Here is a 24197-nt window from a genome sequence, read left to right on the forward strand (position 1 = left end):
AAAAAATGAACTGTAAGTGAAAGTCAAAATTCCAAGATCCACTTATGTAGGACCTATTTGCTTTATAAAACTTCAGTATCGCATGAGCATGTTTTCATACAGTACACCATTAATCTTAATTTCAATGTATCTTTAACTAGAGACTTCTATAAAATTCCATAATATGTGGCTCTATTCTTCACTTACACCAAGTTTCATGATAAAATGCCAATATGCCATATTGCCAAACATAAACTCCCACTAATTACAATTGCTGTTCATGAGAAACTACACTCCCCATCAAAACTAAAGTGCCTATTTAAGGAAGTGAATACATTGAGAAACTGGCTTCAAACTCTTCCCATCAACCATAATGTGTACAATCCTGCTCATTCTCATTTCAAGCTTGGAAATCTGCGGCTTTTGTCTCAAATCTAATCTATTTAGGCATTTTCAGTAAGCAAACATTAAGCTGAATTATTTACAAAGTTTGGATTCCACACATTCCATCAGAGCAACTTTTATGTGAAGTAAAATACTGCTGCCTTGTAACAGGGGCAATTTAAGGACAGGATCTTCTCACTTCCTTGCAGGACCTCCATACTCCAAACTCCACTTGAAAACTAAGTCCTGAAAAGGGCTAACTACCTGTATGCGTGGAAGTCCTTTCATTCCTAGACTTCATTCTTTAAGAGCAAGAACTCAGCATGTCTAAGAACCAGAAGAATGCACAATTTTAAAAGTACAACAACAATTCAAAGTCTGGGTTATACATAACACAACAAAGAGTGTGTAAGATACCAAAGAATCCAAGTATTTGAAAAGCATTTCCAACACTAAATACCTAGCTATGAAGAAATTACAAGGTTGTATTTAAAATAAATGTATCATAAGCAGAGCCATGAACTTAATTTAGAGTTTATATCACAAAAATCAGAAAAAAATAAACACTTAAGCATTTTCCAGTAGCTTTTATTCTTCTGGACTTGTGTTGGAATTCATGATCTCAAAATCGTGATGTACATTACTTCTGGTTAAAACTAGCTAGCATTTTCCCTCACTACAAAATTACTTTTTTGGCTTAACTATAAAAAAACAAAACCCAAATGTGGTATGTTTTTTTTTCAGGTAAGAGCATGTAATCCAAGAGTACAGCCAGTGCTTTCCTAATTGCAGCCTGCATACTCTGCAGAGACTCACAGATCTAATGAGCATATATGCTTGTGCTCTGCCTTCAGGTAAACGGAAGGAAATCCCACAGAATCTGATAGAAATTTTAGTTGGCTTTAAAAAAAAGGGGGGGATGATATCAACATCCAAGGCTAAAGAGAAACATTACTGCATCTTCATTCATAAAATCTTTTGACTATTTTGACACAAATTTGCCATTAAAACAAACCCCAGAGGTGAAGGTGTAGCTCAAGCACCAGATGAGAAAAAAAGCCAAATGAGAACACACAACCCTGAGTTCGAGCCTCACTACCTGCAACAACAAAGCAAATATCCAGTTGAATAAGTACAGGATCAGAATGGGAGAAGTATTATTCATTTATTAACTTTTTAATTAAAACCTTCTTTGAACAAATATAAGTCATGTTGTAACCTTAGTGTCTAAATCCAATGCACGCTGCTACACGTTGGTATGTGCACAGTGTGGTTATTTATATTTATTTGGTCTAAGGGAAAGATCACATATTCTCAACTAGGAGCTGCCTCTCTGAAAACGAATTCTCTAAATCTAGACACTTTTCAACTTAGCCATGGGAAAAACTCTCTAAAATGTATAATTTACCATTCCAGACTTAGCAAAAAGGTTGCTGTCCTTAAAGACACACAGATGGAGCTCTGGCTACCAGGGGCTTCATCACCAAGGCATTCTCTGCCCCTGAATCATGCTGTTTCCCTATACTCCCCAAGTCCTGATCTTCACTGTCACCCCTGTCATTTCTCATGAGGTTCTGCAGCGGGCATTGCTACCTTCCAAACACGTCCCAACTTTCCTACTTCTCGTTTGGGGCAAAGCTGACACATACCTGAGCCTCCCAAACTATGAAGTTTGCATATTTTAAATTCCCCATTTCTTTTATGTACAACATGGTGGTCTCAAATCAAGTCATTCTGGAACTCCACACTGACTTCTCAAGTTTTTGGGCAGGGGGGGGATGTTGTTTTTCTGTGTGTCACCAATACCCCTCCCTCCATCCTAATACCTTTGTTTTTAGAAATAGGACCTTGATGGTTGGCCCTCAACTTGATTCCCAGTCTCAGCCACCGAAGTGCTGGGATGGGGTTGCATGATAATGTCTGAACCAATGTTTTCAAACCTTTATTCAGATTCTCCCCTCTAGAATGGGCTATGGCAGTAACTTCTCACTAGGTGGTTTTATGAAACCACCTTTCCCTTTTTTCAACCCTTTCTTTTCCTTAGAAATGGCCAAATTTGACCATGACACTTAACTGATAAAATTGGCCCCTAACTGAAAACTAAATTCCAAATCCCTTAATAGAAGATTTAAGATTTAAAATTTGATCCCAACATACTTCCTCAGAATCTTCTTTATCCCCACTCATCAGCAGACACCCTATATTCCAACCTCTATGTGAGAAGAAAATAGAAAAAAAATTAGTTGGTTTCTGTTTGGGTTCCACTAACCACAGACCAAAAGAACTGTATGTACAGCAAACATGCAGGAACTTGTTTCTCTTCATTATCACCTAAACAGAGCAATATTAGCAACACACCACTATGGACCTAGCTTTACACTGTATGATAAGCAACCTAGGAATTAAAGGACACAGTAGTGAGAAGGCTATAGTAACATACAAAACTATTTCATATAACGTAATTAAGCAGTTCTAGATTTTGGTGTCCACAGGGATCTTGGGATAAATCCTCCAGACACTGAAAGACAACTATATAAACAGCAAGAAAAAAAAAAAAACAACAGAAAATTGCAGTCTGTCCCCCTCTACCATATTTGCTTCATGACATGTTAAAATAAAGTTAGGTTTCTTAGATGCATATCCTTCCTGAAAGTTATTTCCTGCAAAGATCACCACATTACTTTTTTTTTTCAACGTTAAGTCTTTCTAGCCAGATGCAGTGGCTCACACCTATAATCTCAGTTTCTCAAGAGGCAGAGATCAAAATGATAATGGTTTGCCTCACCCCAGTAAGAATGTCCATTATCAAGAAAACTAATAATAACAGCTGCTGGAGGCCAAAAGGGAACCCTACTACACTGTTGGTGGGAGTGTAAACTTGTTCAGCCGCTCTGGAAAGCAGTATGGAGATTCCTCAAAAGGCTAAACGAAGAGCTCCCCTATGACCCAGCAACCCCACTTTTGGGCATCTACCCAAAAGATTACAAGCAAGACTACACTAAAGCCACCAGCACAACTATGTTCATCACAGCACAATTTGTCATCACTAGAATATGGAACCAACCCAGATGCCCCTCAGCAGATGAGTGGATCAGGAAAATGTGGTACATATACAGAGTGGAATTTTATGCCTCTATCAGAAAGAATGACATTACCTCATTCATAAGGAAATGGAAGGACTTGGAAAAAAAATCATAATAAGTGAAGTGAGCCAGACCCAAAGAAACATGGACTCTATGGTTTCCCTCATTGGGAATAATTAGTACACGTCTAGGATAATCTTAGCAGAAGATCACAACAGCTCAATAGCTATGTACGTATGAAAACATAAGATGATGCTTAGCAAAATGAACTCCAAGTTATGGAAACAAGTGGTTTATCATTGTTGTTGTTATTTTCAACATGCCATGTAAAATTATGCATTTTTCTTTTGTCTTTCTTCCCCATGGTTTTACTCTGATATTACTGTAACTGATTTTTTGGTACCCTGAATATTGTATATATGTGTATTGGAAGAACTAGGGAAGGGAAGGGGATTATCAAAATGGAGAGACAAAGGATAAAAGACAAAACCAAAAAGACAAACCAATGCAACAGCAATACTTACAAAACTATATATGTGATATATACGCGTATATATACGTATATATGTATATATACGCGTATATATGTATATATGTATATACGCGTATATATGTATATATACGTATATATACGCGTATATATCACATATATATGCTGTAAACCAACTGTACAACTCATGGGGGGAGGAAAATGGGGAAGGGGGAAGGTGGGGGAAAATGAGGGAGGACGTAATGTTATAAGAAATGTACTATAACCCCTCTGTACAACACTTTGACAAAACAAATAAATTTTTTTAAAAAAATTTTAAAAACACAAAATGATGATGGTTTGAAGCCAGGCTTGGTAAAAAGTTAGAAGATTCCCCATCTCAATGGATAGGCTAGGCATGGTGACATACAGGTCATCCTGGCTACTCTGAAGACATAAGTCATAGTTCAGTCTGTCCTTAGCAAAAACCCAAAACTCTACTTGGAATTAAAAAAAAAAAAAGGAGGGAGTGCAAGGCAGTGTCTCACTTCCTATCAAGTGCAAGGGTCTAAGTTCAAACCTCAGTACCATGCACACACATGGCAAGATTCTTTCTAATAATATGTGCAACACATTTATGGTTTTGGCTGACTTACTAATCCGTTTTACAAACAGTTGCTCTTCTTGTTCCAAAATGATCTACTTACTTGGTGGGTTTATTCACTCCAATTTGACATTCAATCCATTACTCCAAATTTTTATTAGGGGGCTAGAAATTTTTCTGTTCTTACACCTTCTCCCTTCATCTATCAGTACCCCTTTCCATAGCTCTACCTAACAAAAATTTAACAAAACAGAATAAGCTCCTAATATTAATTTAATAGGATTATAACATGATATGATAGTAGAAAACAAGCACTGTAGAGAAGTAGACCATGGCAAAGAATTCACTTCCTTTTAACCTGCACCTACACAGAGCACTGAAATATGAAACATTTCAAAGGGGAAAACATTATTGCTAAATGTGTACTGCCAAGGTGTAATGTGTTTATATTTAACAAAGTCCTGTATATCCTCTATACATATGACTGATCTAACATGGAAAAAGAAAAATTAAACATTAAGTATATAACTGAAGAAATATCTCATTGCTGTAGCTGACATATGACTTAGAAAAGTAAGTGCCCTGAGCTCTAGTTGAAAGCTTTCTGATTTATAAGTATTAACTGTTATCTCTTCTGAAATGGGCCCATCAAGTACCATTTTGTTTTACTTTGCAATATCCAGGCTCAGCTCCAAGGCATAAAGTATAATTAGTGGCTCAAACATAATTTATCATTTTGACATCTTTTAAAATACTTCTAAGTCTTCTAAAAAATCTTTTCCTAAAAATATTAAAGAGCTATTGGCTATTTTTCCTTTAAAAAGTTTTCTGAAACACAACTTTCCAAATACATTTGCTTCACCTTGTATATAAACATGGTGTATAATAAAATTAAAAAATAAATAGATGAGAAATATCTTAAAGGTATTATTCAAGCTGAAAGGATCTGACTAAAAATACCTTCATAAAAGCAACTCCAGCTATAAAAGTATAAAATTCCTAGGAAGGAATTTAACCAAATAGGATCTACAAACTCCACAACACCAACAAAAGAAACTGAAGAGAAGAAAACAACAGAAGCACCCACAGTCATGGAATGGAGGACTATTATTAAAATACTGACTACTCAAACTGATTTATAGAACCAATCCAATTGCTACCAAAATGCCAGTGACGTTCTTTATAGAAATATAAGGCACTCTGTGTATAATCACCAAACCCAAGACCCCAAATAGCCAAGGTAATCCTGAGTACAAAGAACAAAGCTGAAGTCATCACAACACCTGACTTCACATTTACTACAAACTTCCTACAAAGCCACAGTACTCAAAAAGCAGTCCTGGCATGTACACAAAAATCAAGATAGCTTGTATATTAGGTTGTTTGGTTTTTGAAACAAGGTCTTTTTCCTATGTAGCCTGGGCTGGCCTCAAGTTGAAATCCTCCTACTTCAGTCTCCCAAGTTCCCAGATTACCAGCATGTATCATCATACCTGCCACCAACTCATGTTTCACTAAAGCATCAAGGATATACACTGAAGCAAAGATGGCTATTTCAATCGACAGTAGCAGGAAAACTAAATCTCTATTTGAAGAACTCTCCTCTCTTATTCTATCAACTATCAACTTAAAATCAATCAATATAAATGTAAGATCTGGTACTAAAAATTCCTAGCAAAGTGAGGAAATGCTTCAGAACATCTGTCTGGGCAAAGATTTTTTCTCTTTCTTTTATTTTTGAAAGCCCAAGGACCAGCACATACACGTACATACACACACAGACACACACACACACACAATAAATAAATAAATAAAACTAGGAAAAGTGGCACTTGGTGGCACAAGCCTGTAATCCTAGCTCTGTGGAGGATGAAGGAAAAGGGTGGAGTCTGAAGCTAACCTGGGCTAGATGGCAAGATCTTGTCTCAAAACAGAAATCATCACATCTACAATTGATAACTTCCAATCATCATGCTGTGGGCATGAAGCAGTCTGTATAAAATCTAAAAAAAAAAAAAAAATCTACCTGTACAGCATATTTTTGGTCCATTTCAAAACTCTTTAGTTTAAGAACAAGAGTCTGCTGCACTGACTCCACGTATGGGTCTTACCTGTTTGGCTTTGGGGTTCTTCTCTTTGTAGTCCCATCCATTCCTCTCAGAACACTAATGAAATCCTTCTTGGAAACAGTAGATATCAACTTAGTGTGCTGATTCCATGTAAGGGTCTTACCTGTTTGGCTTTGGGGTTCTTCTCATTTGTATTCCTATCCATTCCTCTCAGAACACTAATGAAATCCTTCTTGGAAACAGTAGATATCAACTTAGCTTGCTTCCGAACAGAGCCTCCTGCTTCTTTTATCTTTTCATCTACATTCTTTTGATGTTTCTGGACAGCATTAAATAGCTGCACCACACCCCTAAAGAATGAAAAATGACCAGACCACTAAAGTTTATTAACAATTGCAATAAAAGATCTGAATAGTTAAAAAAAATCAGAAAATAAACATACATTTCATTAAATAACATTTGTGCAATCAGAACTTAGAATTACTTTTAATACAAAGTCTGTTTCCCAAAATGTATGTAATGGGCAGAGGCACACAGGTGGAAGGAAGAGCCCAGGATTTATTGTTTTATTGACTAATAAAGCACTGGACGCTAGAAAAGCTCTGCTGAGTCTTAATTTCATCTGCAAATTAGAAATTTATTTTAGTGAGCTAGAAAGTCATATTATCTTTAATGCTTGTGTGATGAAACTAATTTTAAAATCCCATTTTTAGGGCTACAGACACTTGTCTAATACGCATGAAGCCCTGGATTTGATTCCCAGCACCTCAAAAAACACCATACTTTGCCTTCGAACATACACAATTTAAAAACTTTGTCCTAGATAAGTTCACGCGAAGATGAATTCTGAACACTAAGGGGCAATGGTTGTGACTCATGCCTTTAATATCATCTGTCTAGAGAGGCATAGGTAGGAAGAGCTTGGTCATAGGCACAACTCTAACAAAACACAAAGCTTTATCTGAAAGAAAACTAAAAGCAGAACAGAACTGGAGATGTGACTTTTGTGATAGAGAACCTGCTCAGCAAGCAGGAATATAGGCTCCTGAGCACTTGAAATGCAACTGGTCTGAATTATTATGTGGTATAAATGTAAAATACATGATGATATTTCAAAGACTATAAAAAAATGAAAAACTTTAAATCTTATTGCTAAGTATTTTATATTACTTGTGAAATGTTGTAAATATATTCAATTAATATAACTGAAATTAATTTCCCATCCCTCACTTTACTTTTATTTTACAATAAAGCAGCTGAGAAAATTTTAAATTATGGAAGTGGCTCACATTATATCTCTTCTGGACAGCATTGACTCATTAATCTATTACATTCCTAAAATTCTATCATCTATAGATCCTTCTTAGAATAATTCTTAGTAGCAGCAATCTGCCATGGGCCAAGCATATCCTGTATATTCTTATAGAGTTTTTCGAGAAGGCTCTGACTGTCTTTTATAAAGTGACTTCTCTCCCAACAAACCTGAGCTCTGGCAAAACATTATAAAACTACATTCCCTAGCAAAGTGTGCCCCTAGGCACCAGTGTTGCCCCTGTGGGACAAAGACAACCAGTGAGAATATGAAGCTCTGGTTACAGCTTTTGCCATGAATAATGAAGTCCCTTTGTTTTGGACCCAGAAATCTCTTGTCTTCTATCAACATTTAAAATACAGGCTGGATTGTTAACTCAGAATAAAACCCATCCTCTTTAGCAGGGCCAAGACCACAGTGAAACAAATGAAGTGCCTACAAAATGTGAGGAGGCATGCCTCCTCTCATTCTCCTGTGCTAATTCTATGGGTCTCTAACTCTCAGAGAAACTAAACACGCTGGGGAGAAATTAGGTGTCCCATGACTCACAGTGAGTAAAAGTCAGTGCTAGCATTTCAACTATTTCAAGCAGTCTGTCCCTATCATACATGTCCCTAATCATCACACCACCTCATTAATACCTAGATGGATTAGAAAATGACCAAATTAATCTAAGTAACTAACACCAAATATAAATGCTATACTCCTTAAGTAGCAATTTCAATGTCATCTCCTCCTGAAGCATTACCAGCTCATCCAGATGATCTCCTGTTGAATGTTCCCAAAACACAGAACGTATCTCTATTCTCAGAGAGACTGTAATTCCTACTGATGAGACGCAAGGACCACCCAGCAGCCATCATAACTTACTTATCTTTTGATCCAAAGGCATCAAACAAATGTTTGGTGCCAGTGATTTAAAATAAGTAAAACAATAGCATGAAGCTGTCATAACATGTAACTTACTATCCAAAATAAATAGAAGATAACAAACAAACAAAAGATCCTAGTGCCATAAATTCAGACAACCATGATTAGAGAAATGTTCTTGTGACTACAAAAACAAGATGACCTGAAATAGGTTCATAGCAAATAGACACAGAGCACAGTCTTGCCTCATAAGACCGCCAGAATCTTTGATTGGATACAGTGTTCAACAGCAGGCTTAGATATATATCTCTTAGGTCTGAGAAGGCAGGTTAGTGAGTCAAATCTGATGAAAAATAGATCACTATCAAAGCTTTAGTCTATTTATTTTGGAAAGGGGAAAAACTATCTTACCTCGTTGCAATTCTCTGAAGATTTCTTTCTGTTTCTTTGTCTTTGACAACATCTGGCTTTACTCTGCACATCATTTCCCACTCTCTCTTCTTATCAAGCTGTATTATAAATATTGTTATGTGAAAGGATATTAGGCATTTTTTGAAAGTGCAGCAAACTTTGATATGGTATTCTATGAAAGGACAAAGGGTAATAAATCATTCTGGCTAGGTTGTCATGGGTTTTTTTTAAAAAGAAAACCACACTTTTTGGGGTTCAGAACACAGAGCCTGTGGTTTGCACTCAGCCTGCCACATGAGCGGCACAAAGTAAGTTTCTGTCAGGGCCAATGACAGCAAGAGTCTGGAGAGCTGCCAGCATATTCAGCCAGCACACAAGGTAGGATGTGAGACAGACACACACACCTGACCTGCCACTATCACAACCCCAGGAGGACATAGCCACGACACCAGGTTATCTGCTTTGGCAACTCCAAGTTTAAGCACTCCTCTTTCTTTTCAAGAACTGACTTATCAACTGTGACTCCCACTCTATCATACCCATATATTCACAGTGACCATTTTTCTCTGCACAAAATCATGTAAATCCACTTCTCTCGGAGAACATTTGGCCAATATTCTTGCCACTGGACAAAAACAGAAGGGGAGCTGGGAAATAAAAAACCCTCACAGAATATGGTAGAGTTCAGAATGGCCTCCAAGTAGTAGCCTGATTTGTTTGATACATTGTTCAGGTCTGTCAAGCCATTATTTAAGCAAACATCAAATACACTGGGTACAATGAATTCATTATCTAGAAGCTAATAGGCATGAAAAACATCCATACCAGGATAGGTGGAGAAATGTCTCCTATTTCTTCCTTTCTCTACTCATCTATTTTTCATTCTGTACTGATGAAAATCTAACAGAAAAACCATATCCCTACATTCTCTGTTAGCCTGATTGCTTCCTGAAGAAACAGATTCTTCCCCAAATCAGAAATCCAAATCAAAATCATCATTAGATGATTTTCAGTCTCCACTGTATAATGCTGTATAAAAATATTTGTCAGGGGCTGGGAATGTGGCTTAGCGGTAGAGTGCTTGCCTAGCATGCATGAGGCCCTAGGTTCGATTCCTCAGCACCACATAAACAGAAAAGGCCAGAAGTAGCTCTGTGACTCAAGAGGCAGAGTGCTAGCCTTGAGGAAAGGGGGGGAAAAAAAAAAGGCCAGGGACAGTGCCCAGGCCCTGCCTGAGTCCAAGCCCCAGGAATGGGAAAGAAAAAAAAAAAAGCCAATGCTACTTGTGTTCCTAGCACAAACAATATGCTAGCATTCAATGCTTTGACCTAGAGAAAAATTAGATTCTTCTTGGCTTAGATATTCTTGTCCTCACTAGAATTTTTATTAAATTTGATTTAATTATTATTATCCAGTTAATAAACAAATACTCGGGGCTGGGAATATGGCCTAGTGGAAGAGTGCTTGCCTCCTACACATGAATCTCTCGGTTCGATTTCCCAGCACCACATATATGGAAAACGGCCAGAAGGGGCGCTGTGGCTCAGGTGGCAGAGTGCTAGCCTTGAGCGGGAAGAAGCCAGGGACAGTGCTCAGGCCCTGAGTCCAAGGCCCAGGACTGGCCAAAATAAATAAATAAATGAAATAAACAAATACTCAAATTTTTAGTTCAAATGCTAATATTTTAGATATTTATCTTAAAATTCCAATGAGAATATTGAATTAATAAAAGAACACATGTTGTATTGTTTCTAAGATGCTTAGAAAGGTCCACTTTTTGTAGTCTTTTACACAGTGCAAACATTCGTTTTTAAACAATATTAGCATATGTTAAAAGAAACTATATGTGCACTCAAATCTTTTTTCCTTCATTGCTATCTATAAAGCACTTCTTAGATGTTCACACTTCACGTTATCAGTACAATTATATACTTTTCTTCCTTGAGAAAAATCACACTTTTCTTTGTAATCAAATATTTTAAGGGAGTTATTCCGTCAAGTACAAGGGATTTACAATCTTATAGTTCATTTTTATACTACACAACAGAAAACATATCCCACGTTTTGGCCTTTCATTAAGGAACATCAGTGATTCCTTAATGAAAGGCCAAAAGGTTTAACCAAGGCAAAATGATTTTATCTAACAGCAAAATGATATTTTTAGGACTGTAACCAACCTGACTTGAGTCATGTATTTACATTATTTAAAAAAAGGGCTTTCAGTAAAACTTAACTAATGTACTTCTCATAATCCCAACACCAATGATGCCAGCACTTGAACAACTAAAACAAATAATATATTCAGAGCCGAGAGTCCCCTGCTCCAAGTATAATTACTTGATTTGAGAAAGTTAAATTTCCTCAGAGTTTACATTTCTATTGCTTTCCTTAGATGACTACAAGGTGAGCAAGCTCAATAGAGTCATTCAGACTGTTTCTGAATGTAACCTTGGTTAGCCACCCCTCACCCCCATCCCTACATAAAAAGCAGGTTTAAAATTGGAGTATCAGTGAGACAAACAGGACAGCTAAGAACTATACCAGGACAACAATGTAGCCTAAAGACAACAGAAAAGGACACACCTGTTTTCTTTTCTCTAGTCTTTCTTGCTTTAACTTTTCTTTCTCCTTCTCTAGTTCTTTGTTTTTGATGAGAATAGTAGACTTGCTTTTAGGGGTTTTCTTGTTAAGGACTTTAGCCATGGCATCCGCCCAGCCCGCGTTGGTCCCAGTACTGGATTCTGCAGCATGTTCCATCTCTTTGTCACAGGGCTCCACATTATCCTCATTATCAGCTTCCACTGCTTCTTCATCAGACAAGTGATCCACTCCCCATCCGCAGCTTCCCTCAGAGCCTAAGAGCAAAAACAAACTTCAATCCCCTCCCCCTCTTAACCCGACCTCTCGTTCCCTTCTTGATGTTCTCCCTGCCTCTATTCTTGGAAGGAGGGACTTTCTACAGTAACTATGGGGAATAGCAGGAACATCTGTCTCATTGTTTTCAGCTCCACACTAGCCCAGCCACACTCACAGGGACGTCTCTGGTGGCTTCAAGACCCAGGGCCTAGCACCAGCAGTCAAGCTAGTGAGAGATGCTGCCATGGAACCCTGCTGGATGCACCCAAGTACTATGTCAAAAACAAACAAAAACTTTAATAAATTATAAAAATGGTACAGTACCTTCTCTAAGGAATCTGGCCTACATGTTTAAAATTCTGAGTTTGTGTATACAAAGAAACTAAAATCCAGCTTCATTTTAAGGAGTTTGAGCAAAGCACTATAAATGTTTTTAGCTTTTGGAGAAAAAAAATAACTTTCTAATGATATGTGTTAGATACAAAAGATTCAACTGCACTGTTGGGTTGATAAATGAAAATACCAACTTAAGTTGAAAATACGAATTTGTATGTATGTGTACTGCTGAATTTCATCACTGAGAACTACCAAAGACTACACAAGCCTGACCAGCCTGACACTGGCTCATAATTTAAGATTCAGATGGCTAAGATCAGCAGATTGGCAGAAACAACAGTGTAGTTGGTAGCTCAGCCTGGAAACCAACTTCTGAGCAGCTGTGGCTTAGTAGCCAGCCTTTCTTCACTTTTGAAATGACTTGGCTACTTTCCTCAATTCTCCCTCTACTGAAACCTAAAGTTCATGTCAATACAATAAAGAAGACTTGGGGTCAAAGCACTCCTTTATCTGTTTTGCCCAAGGAGCCATATTGACTAAATCTCCTTTCTCTGCCCTTCCCCACTACTTACTCTTTAACTGGGACATTGTGACACGTGAACAAGGCTAGTATGTTGGGAGTTCCTGAGCTGAAACGATCCTAAAACTCTAGTAATAAATATACTAGGTATAGTAATCAGTCAGCAGCACTACACAGAGGCTAATAAAATATACGATTCCTAGATACACTACTTTCTCTAATAGCTGTGCATCAACATGTAAAGAAGCCCAATGGCTCAAAAGTTTATATGAATGAATTAAAATAAAAATCTTTACCAGTTTGTGGTAAAATATCAAAACTACAACACTGACATCTAGTGTTTCATCCAGGTGTATGTACACACAAATCACAGCAAATTTCAACTGTACTGTTGTCAGCCAAAATGCATTGTGCTTATGTAAGCCACTCCAATTCACCTCTGAAATCATGTCTATTTTCCTTTAGTGAGCTTTTAATTCAATTTGGATTATAATATGCATGTGATGGAAACATAAGCCTGAAAAGTTTGTAAGACTACCTTACACACTCTACACTTGCCCTACCAATAAAAAAAAGAAATTAATTCCCAAAGAATTTGCAGAAGCCGTAGTTTTGTTTTTAAAATTTCTAGTCTTGTATTTGCTACATACGGAAATGATATTTTATACAACTAAATTAAAAATGTCAGCCAGGAGCAGGCGACTCTTACCTGTAATCCTCACTATTCAGGAGGCTAAGATCTGAGGACTGCAGTTCAAAGCCAGTCCAGCAGGAAAGTTCTTACCTCCAAGAACCACCAGAAAGCAGGAAGTAGAGCTGTGGCTCAAGTGGTAGAGCAAAAAAGCACAGAGACAGTGCTGCCTAAGCCCTGAGTTAAAGCCTCAGGATTCTACCAAAAAAAGAAAAGAAAAGACTCTAAACCAAAAAAAAAAAAAAAAAAAAAAAAAAAGAAAGAAAAGGTAAGAAAGAGAGAGGGGGGCAAGGAAAAGAGGGAAGGAAGGAAAAAACAAATTTGTTTCTAGGACACCATATATTAACACTTTGCAAATCAAAAAGAAAACTAGGGCTGGGGATATGGCCTAGTGGCAAGAGTGCCTGCCTCGGATACACGAGGCCCTAGGTTCGATTCCCCAGCACCACATATACAGAAAACGGCCAGAAGTGGCGCTGTGGCTCAAGCGGCAGAGTGCTAGCCTTGAGCGGGAAGAAGCCAGGGACAGTGCTCAGGCCCTGAGTCCAAGGCCCAGGACTGGCAAAAAAAAAAAAAAAAAAAAAAGAAAACTAGGTTAAAATTTTACTGCATCTTAATGAGTCTTTCCTAAATTCTGAATAACCAGTCTTTAATAGCAAACGGGTACATTGCCAGGTATCTAGGGTGCAAGTGGAAATCACCAGACAATGAATAACTCCTCTGTAGTCCATTATTACTGCACTCTGAAAGTGTGGTGATCAATGGGGGACACAGAGAATGTTTATGGGAAATGACAAAAAGTTCCAATCATGTCAATGTTCCAAATGAGAATTACCCAGAACCCAGCAGCTACGAGAGGCCTTACAGAATGCTTCAAATATATCTAGCATGACTGAAAAACTTTTTATTATCTAAGTTTAATTTACATTACATTTAAAAAGTCACATTTGGCTGGGTGGTGACTACTGAGACAGAGCAAAATTAGACCTTTAAGTTACTGAAGTAGATATAAAGTATTTCTCATCTCTTTCAGCCTTTTTCTCAACCCCCCCACACCTATTCAAACTTGCAATCTGTCCTTCACCCTAGACAGACAGGATCAGAGGCTGGCAGGAAAAAGCCATTTTCCTGAGCCATTAAAAATGAGACAAAGTTTTAAGAAGATGAATAGTTCCAATATTTACTGAGTGCCTATGAGTGATGAACAAAGAAGACAGAAATGAAAAACTCAAACCTAGGTTACTCTCCTTGAAGAACTTAAGAAGTTTAGGAAGATAGAGGAAAAAATTAAAAACTGCAAGTGTTATGTTATGGAAACAATTGTTATATCACAGTTGTAACTACTTTCAACGTCCTATGTGTATCTGTAGCTTCTATTATTGATGATGTTCTTGTATCACATTCCTGTGGTTGTACCTACACTATCTTTGTAATCTTATCTGAGTATATTGGAAACCGTGTTTACTGGTATTGGAAGTAGGAAATTCAAAGGGAATACCAAATATGAGAGACACAGGGTAAAAAAAGACAAACAACTACAAAAGCAATACTTGCAAAACTGTTTGGTGTAAGTGAACTGAACACCTGGGGGGGGGAGGGAAAAGGGGGGGAGGGAGGGGGTATGAGGGACAAGGTAACAAACAGTACAAGAAATGTATCCAATGCCTAACATATGAAACTGTAACCTCTCTGTACATCAGTTTGATAATAAAAATTTGAAAAAAAAAAACTGCAAGTGTTCTTAAAAGAAAAAAATGAAGAGTGATTCAGTATGTGAGATATATTAGAGAAAGCTTTACAATGATATTCAACTTGGTTCTTAAAAGGCAAAGCAAGAGCAAGGTATGAAAGATGAGAAAGGGGTAAGGTGAGGAATTACGATTCTGTACTCAAGCAAACTGAGCAGAGCCTTAACTCACTGGGCCTAACCAGGAACATCCAAGATCTGAGTTAAAGAACGGTATGAAAATTACTGCTGTAATCCTGGGTAGGAGAAATCAGCATTATCATTCTTATAAAATGGTGAAAAGTTCAGAGTTGCTAAATATGAAGATGGTAAGATTTGAGAATAAAATAGCAGACTGGGAATTTCATAAAAATCTTATTTATGGTCCAAGAAATTCAAGTATATGTTAACTCAAAAATTAAAACGAAGGGCTTAAATGTGTGTGTTCTTCCAGGGAGAAGTTCAACTGCTAATGTGTTTCTTTTCTTCTAGTACTTTTAGGTTTTTATCCTTTGACGTTTCCTTAGTTAAAAGCTTTTCTCTTAAAATGCAATACCACTTTTGAGCTTTAAGCTGCCCAACACCTAACTTACTTCACACCTTTGAAATTTACCCTACACAAAGTAGAATCCCTCACATAAAGTTGACTGAGACCAGCTCAAAGGTCCTCTGGGTTCAATCTCAACTCATAGCACTAAGCTAAGTGATATTTTCCAAGTTAGGTAATTCTTGGTGTTAATTTCTGCAAACAATTATAAACTAAATTATAAACTACCTGCTTCATCAAGTTTTCATGATCATTAAATGAGCTAATAAAGTTCTTAATACCTAGCCATGATAAACACCATTAAAATGTGGATTACACAGTATAAATACATGCACACGCAAATAGATACAACACACATTGAATTTTTACATGGCTGTGGTTAGAGATGGAAAAAGGAATGGAAACTGCCAATATCTGAAATTTGCATAATGTAACTGAGTTTTTGAACAAGAAACTTCCTGTGACCCGTCACAGAAGTCAGACTTGATTCCATTCCTCTCTAACAGCAAGTTGTCTAACCCCTCAGCGTCTGCTTCTTTTTGACTGGAATAGGAATAAAGCTATACCTACCTCACTGAACTGTTGGGTTGATAAATACTATATGCATGAATAGTGCGTGGCATATTTATTTAGTGCTTACTGAATAAATGATAGTTGATGTTCAGAGGACAGACAAAGAGAGGATAAGGAGATACAGCAGTGGAAATAATGCAAGAACTTAAAGAAGAATGCCAAAAAGGAAAAAGAAATTTACTGAAATGGCCTAATTGCGCCTCAGACCATCATTTCAGCCCAAGTGACTGCCATATGCATACCTTCTTTCTTTTAGCAGTGGTCAGTGCTTCTGTCCCACAGCTCTCAAAGGTACAATAAAATAACAAAACTAGGTAAGTTTAGAGCTAGCTAGTAAAACACTCTTTATGCATTACCACTGTCCTTATTGTTATAAAGTACTTGTATCTATGTGGTCTATGTATTCTATGTAAACACCTTATTCTATTTACATAGGATGATTCTGAAGCTGAGAACAGTAAAAAGCAGGCCCAAAGTCATAAAGCTAACAGGGCAGAATGGCAGGGCTGTTGGATGTCTGAGACTCTCCAAGGCATATGGAATCAGAAGATTCTACTCAGACTAATGTGTAATGAACTAATGCAGTAGAAATGAACTATTTTAAAGGACCATTTAATAAAACATGAATAAAAAAGGGATTTCTACCTGAGCCTCAGTGAAACATGAGAGTCCATCCTTTGTCTTCATGCAAATGTTAACCTAAGCATGCACAAGCCCCCTGGTTTTCCTAAGCTAGGCAAAAGTACTGCTTCCCATGCTGTTGTAAATCATGTTTTACTCAGGCTGCACTGACTTTCCTGCCAATTACTACTAAATTTAGAATATTACAACTTGATGCTTTAAATTTTCTTTAAAAACACTAAGCTTTGAGAAAAGAGAGGGGGGAAAAAAAAGAACAAATTCCAGCTTTCAATAATAACCAAAAATAAAAGGCAAGTGTCACCATGGGACAATGCTGTCAGATACAATTACAGGAGCTATCAGGACAAGCAACAGCAGAGCGAGCCTGGAAGTCATCTGCTTCCAAAGTCTGTCCTGTAAATTGCTAACCCACTCAAGTATAGCTATGATATACTTCATTTCTTAGGCATGTCCCTTTGCTATTGTAAGCTACTTAAATGATGAAGAAGGCTATAAGCGACAGACTGATGAAAAGCACATTTATCTGCTAGGTTATTATACCTTAAATACAGCTTTGTAGTTTATCAAAAAAAAATGAAAGGTTCTCTCCTAGGATCTTCTAAACTGGATTGTTATCAAGTCCTGGGTTAGAAGTAGGTGACCATTTTCCCCATGTGTGAGCAGAAATATCCAGGGTTTTTTCTTTCTTTTTCTTTTTTCTGTCCAAAAAAACCCTGCAATTATCATCCCTACCATTTTATAATCAGCTGGGCACTTTCTATGGGGGAGAGGTCAATCAGATCAAGGCACTAGATAAGCACCACAAAGGCTTTTTTTTTTAAAGTCTGGGTTGATTTACTGATCACAGCAGCCTTTCCCCCAGTGTATATTAGCTTAAGAATTTAGTTAGCACTGCATCTATATCTCCTTCAATGTACCAAGTCAATAAACACAAATAGTTCTTGAATCTACCCTCTTCTCCAGAGGCTATCAGCCATTGTTTTTATTTTTCACTTGAGGAAACTGATTGGAATTTTTGTTTGTATTTAAAATTGAAAACTTAAGAACCAAGTAGACACTACACCTCCAACATTAACCATACAATAAATCTAAGCAGTTCAATGGTAACCCTGGTAGGGATATCATCCTCCTGTTTATACTGTCTGACATTCATGTATTACTAAGGTGCAGGCTGCAACATTTCACCTTCTACATTATCTCTGACTAATGACTGCCTGCAATTTTACTATGAAAAAATATTACAATTTACCAAATTTTCTAGGAGCCATTTTGCCATCATTTAAGTTTATATTAATACAGACCTCCCAGTTAATTTTACTCAGTGATAATATGGTTTGTAAGAAAAGATTTTAAAGTATTCATGAAGAGAAATTTTCAACGTATTCAGTGAGTACTTGTACTACACTATGCATGCAACTCTATAGCAAGTTCTGACATAAAGCTGAGACGGTCTCCATCCTCACAGAACTCAGGACACTTCCCTAACATATAGCACTTAAAGACCTTTACACTCATAAAATATTCTACCTGTCTTACACAATGTGTAAAAGGCAATTCAAACCAAAAGTGAGCAATGATGTTCAAACATACAAGTTACACCTGGGTGTTTTCTGTAAACTGATTAGGCTCTTGCTTTAAAAGAAAAAAATCTTCAAATGTCAATGTAAGGCACATACATCCCTACCAGTTTATGGTCTAGTTAAAAATCAAGTATCTCTGATCCAGCTTATTAATAAAATGCCCCAATAGAGTTTAATAATGTCTACAGTTTTCAGACTCAAGTGTCCACTCTTTAGTTTTTCAGAATCATCATCTGAAAACTTTTAATAATAAGGCCATGTGTACATAATTATCTGAACTAGAAAAGCCATTGTATGGGTCACCTTTCCAGGAAGACATGATTTCACAAGAAGAAAACATATTTTAGACTAAATAGCAAATTCTGAGGTAAGCCAAAGAAAGATGTGTATCATAAACCAACACTCACTACTGATTTTATTACATGAAAAGGTCTTTATTATTATTTATCACAGATGGCCTGAGTCCTGAAAAGGTTCCTGAAAAGAATCCTGAAGAGATAGGAGAGGCTGAGGAGAAGGCTACAACAAAGTAAAAGAGGATGGGATCCACCCTCTCTCCACTTTCCCAAGTCCTGGGAGCCTGTGGTAAGGTTTTGTTTTCTTCTCGCTATCTCTTTTAATGAATAAATGAACCACACAGACTGTCAACATGCAACATCATCCACCAGGAATAGGACATTCATGAGCCTTATATATCAAATCCAAAAGGAAGCCCAGAAAAGAGAAAAAAGACAAAAAAAAAAACAAAACCCAAAACAACAACAAAAAAACCCCGACCAATACATGATGCTACATGCTATGGTTTTAAAGATAGAAGATCCCAAACAGATTACGCAGGACTTGGAGAAATTAGATATAATAAGAGTTTAACCTAGTGCAATAAACAGTTGAATCCAAAAGTACTGAAAGTAGTACAGAAAGATACGTGAAATTCTGAACATGTTCTACATCTTTATGAAGAGAAGAATCCATATATTTACAAAGACAGTGATAAAGCCAGAAGTAGAATATGAGCAGAAAAAGGCTAACTCAGCCACTATTTTGATGCTGCCAATAATTCTTGGTTAGTGGGAGTGCTCCTTTGCCATACATGTCACTTGCTGCCTCCAGTATCTTGATGTAAGACTTCCACTTCCTGATGTCAAACCACCCTTTATCCTTGAGAAAAACTCAGCCTGCACAACTCCAAATGGAACAGTGTCTATCCTTCCTCTTCTTGGACATGGTGTTCAGGAAAAACTCTTGGTCCTCTACCAGGTCAAACACCTGCAGATGTATGGCCATAAAGCAAGCTTTTGCTCTAGCTTTTCCCACTCCTTGGAAAGATGAAGACATGCTGCCAAGTCCTGAACTTGCTCAGTAGGGTCAAGATGATGTTTCTAGCACCGGTAAAGATGATGGCTATCCTGAGGACATGGATCAAGATAATCATGATGAAAGCACTGACGAAAAGTGGCACTGACAGATCAGAAGGACAGAGGCAGTGAGGGATGAATTTGTATATGAAGATGATAGTGAAGGGAGCACCACTGAAGAGAGAAAAATCAATGTTGCTTAGTGTACAATTTGCAAATATACTTGGAAAGCCAACTAAGAAAAAGAAAACCTAAAGTGGCCATGATGCACTGAATGGCCAGACAAGATAACCCTAAGGAGGGATGGTGTGTTCCTCCTCAGATACAAGCATCTTCCTTGCCAGGACAACCTCATCTTGGATCACCTCTAGGGGTTCTGTATTCCTGAGACCACCTGGAATACCAGGACCCTCTGACCCCCCACCAGGCCCTCTTCCAGATGAAGGAGCTAGATGAAAACAACTACATTGCAACCTAAAAGATTAAGAAGAGATCGTTAAGAAAGAGCATGCTACTAGCACAGCACAAGCAGATATAGGATATGGGAGATAGCACACAGAGTGCAAGGAACTAGGAGTTCACAGTACTGTGACACAAGCAACCTAAAACTAATAAGTGAACCCTAAGCAGAAAGCCTTGGGATGCCAGGTGAGCCCTGAGCAGAAAGTCCTGGTCAGATAATACAAACTAGGCATACACACTGTGGCCAGTCATAAAGACATTCCACTCATGGATTCTGCATTTGCAAAGTTGCTCACATGGTAAAATTTATTTGGAAACAAAAAATACACTTGTGTTTTCATGATCATCTACAGACAGGCTATTAGAGTGGTAAAGCCTGTCTCCCTGTGCTAAGGTCACATTGTCTTTTTGTGTCATTTTCACACCATCAACAGGCGTCCTCCTGAGTACTGTCTGGTGTTCCTAAGCAAAACAAAACAAAACTTTCTCCCTTGTTAGATAAGCTACACTCAAAACAAGTTATATTGCTATTGCCCAACCTAGTAAAGAGAATACACTTAAATTATGACTATAAAATGACTATGCTCCTATGAATGCATAAGATAATGCTAAGTGAAATGAACTCCATGTTATGGAAACAAGTGATATATCACTGCTGTAATTACTTTCAACAATGTGAAACCGTGGCTTCTATTGTTGATGATCCTCTTGTATCCCCTTCCTGTGGTTGTACCTGCACTATCACTGTATATTATCTGAGTACACTGGAAACTGTATATACTGGTATTAGAACTAGGGAAGGGAAAGGGAATACCAAAATCGAGAGACACAGGATAAAAAGACAAATGACTACAAAAGCAATACTTGTAAAACTGTTTGGTGTAAACCAACTGACAACTCATAGGGGGAGAGGGAAAAGGGGAGGGGGGAATGAGGGAGGAGGTAATACAAGAAATGTATCCAATGGCTAACATATGAAACTGTAACCTCTCTGTACATCACTTTAAAAAAATTTTTTTAAATGATTTGAGGACAAAAAGATCCTGCCCAGGCCTCAAGGAGTCTATCCCTGTATTCTCCTAAAAGTATTAATTGTGTTAGTTATGACTTTATAGAGCATTGCCATAAATAGTGAAAAGCCATATTCATAAACTATAAACATTTAAAGACTTTCATAGCAATAATAATTTAATCTTTTATATCAACACCTAGAGTTGCTGTAATATGACAGAATCTAATTGGTCACAATTGAACTGAATAATTAGGTTTTCATATTATATAGAAAACAAAAGAAAAGACAAAAAAACAAACAAAAAATAAAAGAATTGCTGGACTTAAACTACAAAAAAAAAAAACTTCCTTAACTCATGATGTAAATGACCTAAGAGACCTTTAGAACCTAATCAATATTTGTAGTAATGCATTGACACTCTTCAAATTATAGAGAACTGGAACAGACAAATCCAATTTCCACTCAAATCTGAAAGCAGTACTGATACTTTGTTTCAAATCTAATAGTATTTCTTTTATCCCGGACAACGATTTTCTAGAGCTAAAAAATTACCAGAAAGCTGGACACAGGTAGGTCACATCTATAATCTCAGCTACTCAGAAGGCTAATATTTTATGATCATGGTTTGAAGCCAGTCCAGGTAGAAAAATCTGTGAGACTCCAATTACCCAGCAAAAAGCCAGCTGTAGAGGTGTTGTTCAAGTGGTAAAGTGCTAGCCTTGAGCAAAAAAAAAGCTCAGTGACAGCTCCCAGGCCCTGAGTTCAAGCTCCAGGACCTTATTTATCAGAAAGACAAATCTAATTTCCATTCAATGATTCACTTTTCATTTCTTCTTTGCAGGGGAAGAGAATTCTACCTAGGATCTGCAATTGCATCTAGCAGTTTCTTCTTCATTCATTCTTTTACATAAATACATGTGAAAAATCCAGTCTGCAAAAGTCATGGGAAACCAGTAATCTGTATTTCTATGGAACTGATATTCCAGTTTGGAGACATACAATATATGTCCCATAGCTTGGGAAGAGGTGAGCATAGGGAATAGTGGGGTTCAAAAGTCAAAAAAGGGAGGGAGAGGCAAGGAGAAGAGTTATGATACATTACAACAAGGTAAGGGACAATTCTCTTTGAGACTGGATCAAAAATTGACAAGAGTGTGAAATACACACCTTAGGAACATGCCAGACAGTGAATGAAGATGGCAAAAGCAGAAACCCCAGGCACAGGAGCATTCTGGATTTGTCAAACCAAGAATATCAAATCCTCAGGTAGGCTAAGGATTTGGGATGTTATTCTGGGATGGGAAGCCACTCGATCATCTTGAGCACATAAATAATCTGATCAGGAAAAGAACAACTCTTCCAATTTTGTGGCTATCAACTGGAACAAAGAGCAGTAACCAACCAATCAGTAGGAAATAATAGGTTGCCTGCAATTCCTTACAACCTAAAAACAGGGACTAAGAATACAGGTCACTAAAGAGAAGCAGCAACTAACATAACAATGTTGAAGGCCTCAAAATAGAGCCTTTCTTTCATCACCAAGCGTCTCTGAGAGGATGTTGTCAAACATTGTTTATCCCGTTTTTAGCACCTTGTGTTCTTTCCCTCATGACGACTATCTGGTCCCTAACTCCCAAACGCTACCATCCACCTGATGAGCCGGACTAGTCAAGGATAGCAGGCTTCCTTTTCGCCTCTTCTGACCTTTTGCTGCTCGCCGCCAGGGAGCTATGTCTATCCACTTTTACCATTTCAAATATCCCATCCCCCTTCCCTTCACCCTTTGCCATTAAACTTCTCCGTAGCACAAGTTAGGTTTCGCCCGTTTCCCTTAATAACGATGTCCCTGGAAATGCCTAATAAAACAACTTATTAGTTCAAAATGACGAATCTCAGCGACTTCCCTCAGCACCAAAGCCTTCTCCTGGGGCTGGACCGCCCTTACCACGCCGGGCGATCCCAGGCCGCCGGCCCCAGTACAGGCCTCGCCGTCCCGGCTTTCCTCTCAGCCGCGAAAGCCAAGCCTCCAGAGGTTACCTTCGCTCCAGGAAACATCTTCCACTTCATCTCCCAGCTTCGACGCTACGGCGCGGGCTACCTTTTTCAGTTTTTTCTTCTTTTTCAGGGCATGTTTCATTTTCTTCCCCGCACTCACACGTGAATCTTGTACGGCCGCCGCCATGTTTCCCTCGCCGGAAGTGCTCCCGGGAAGTCGCCTCGGGGTGGCAAATAAAGGAACGTCCGCCTGTAGTTCCGGAAGAACAAGGTTCCGGGCCCTGATTGTCCCGCACTAAATTCCTGGGTTCAAGGCTACGAAGGTCAAGGAGAGACGACTGGATGAATCCTTGGGTGTCTTTATGTGAAGTCTGTTCCAGAACAATATCAGTGAATTGTCAGCCGTGGCCGACTGTTCTGCTCTCTCGCCCAGGTCCCACCCTATTCCAACCCCGTCCACCTTGAATGTCTTCCTTTGGCTTCTTCCCTCTGCGTCCTTAATGAATGCGAGTTTGGAATGTTCCACAGGAGTCCCCTAAATGACCCCTGCACTGTAGCTAGGAAGCAGGAAAAATGCATTCAACATCAATAATTAGGTAGAAAAAGCATCCTCTTTTCCCTTCCAACCACCAAAGATTCCAGGATGAGTTCTTTATTTTATTAATCAAAGGAGCTACTTCTGATTTTCGTCTTTCAAATATCTTCCAGTTGCAGATTCAAT

The 24197-nt window shown here is 38.0% G+C and overlaps 1 protein-coding gene across 1 annotated transcript in view; it reads right to left on the minus strand.

Annotated features, from left to right (window-relative positions):
* Positions 1 to 23680, minus strand: part of Rrp15 (ribosomal RNA processing 15 homolog) — a 30850-nt gene extending 7170 nt beyond the window's left edge. The window contains exons 1-4 of the mRNA XM_048356758.1: positions 23519 to 23680; positions 11765 to 12036; positions 9182 to 9279; positions 6752 to 6938 (exon numbers count right to left, since the gene is read on the minus strand). Coding sequence (XP_048212715.1) covers positions 6752 to 6938; positions 9182 to 9279; positions 11765 to 12036; positions 23519 to 23663 — 702 coding nt within the window. The 5' untranslated portion in view covers positions 23664 to 23680. The remainder of the gene's footprint in view (positions 1 to 6751; positions 6939 to 9181; positions 9280 to 11764; positions 12037 to 23518) is intronic.
* Between the last annotated feature and the right edge of the window lie 517 nt (positions 23681 to 24197).

This window comes from Perognathus longimembris, chromosome 11, assembly GCF_023159225.1.
Source record: "Perognathus longimembris pacificus isolate PPM17 chromosome 11, ASM2315922v1, whole genome shotgun sequence".
NCBI lineage: Eukaryota > Metazoa > Chordata > Mammalia > Rodentia > Heteromyidae > Perognathus > Perognathus longimembris.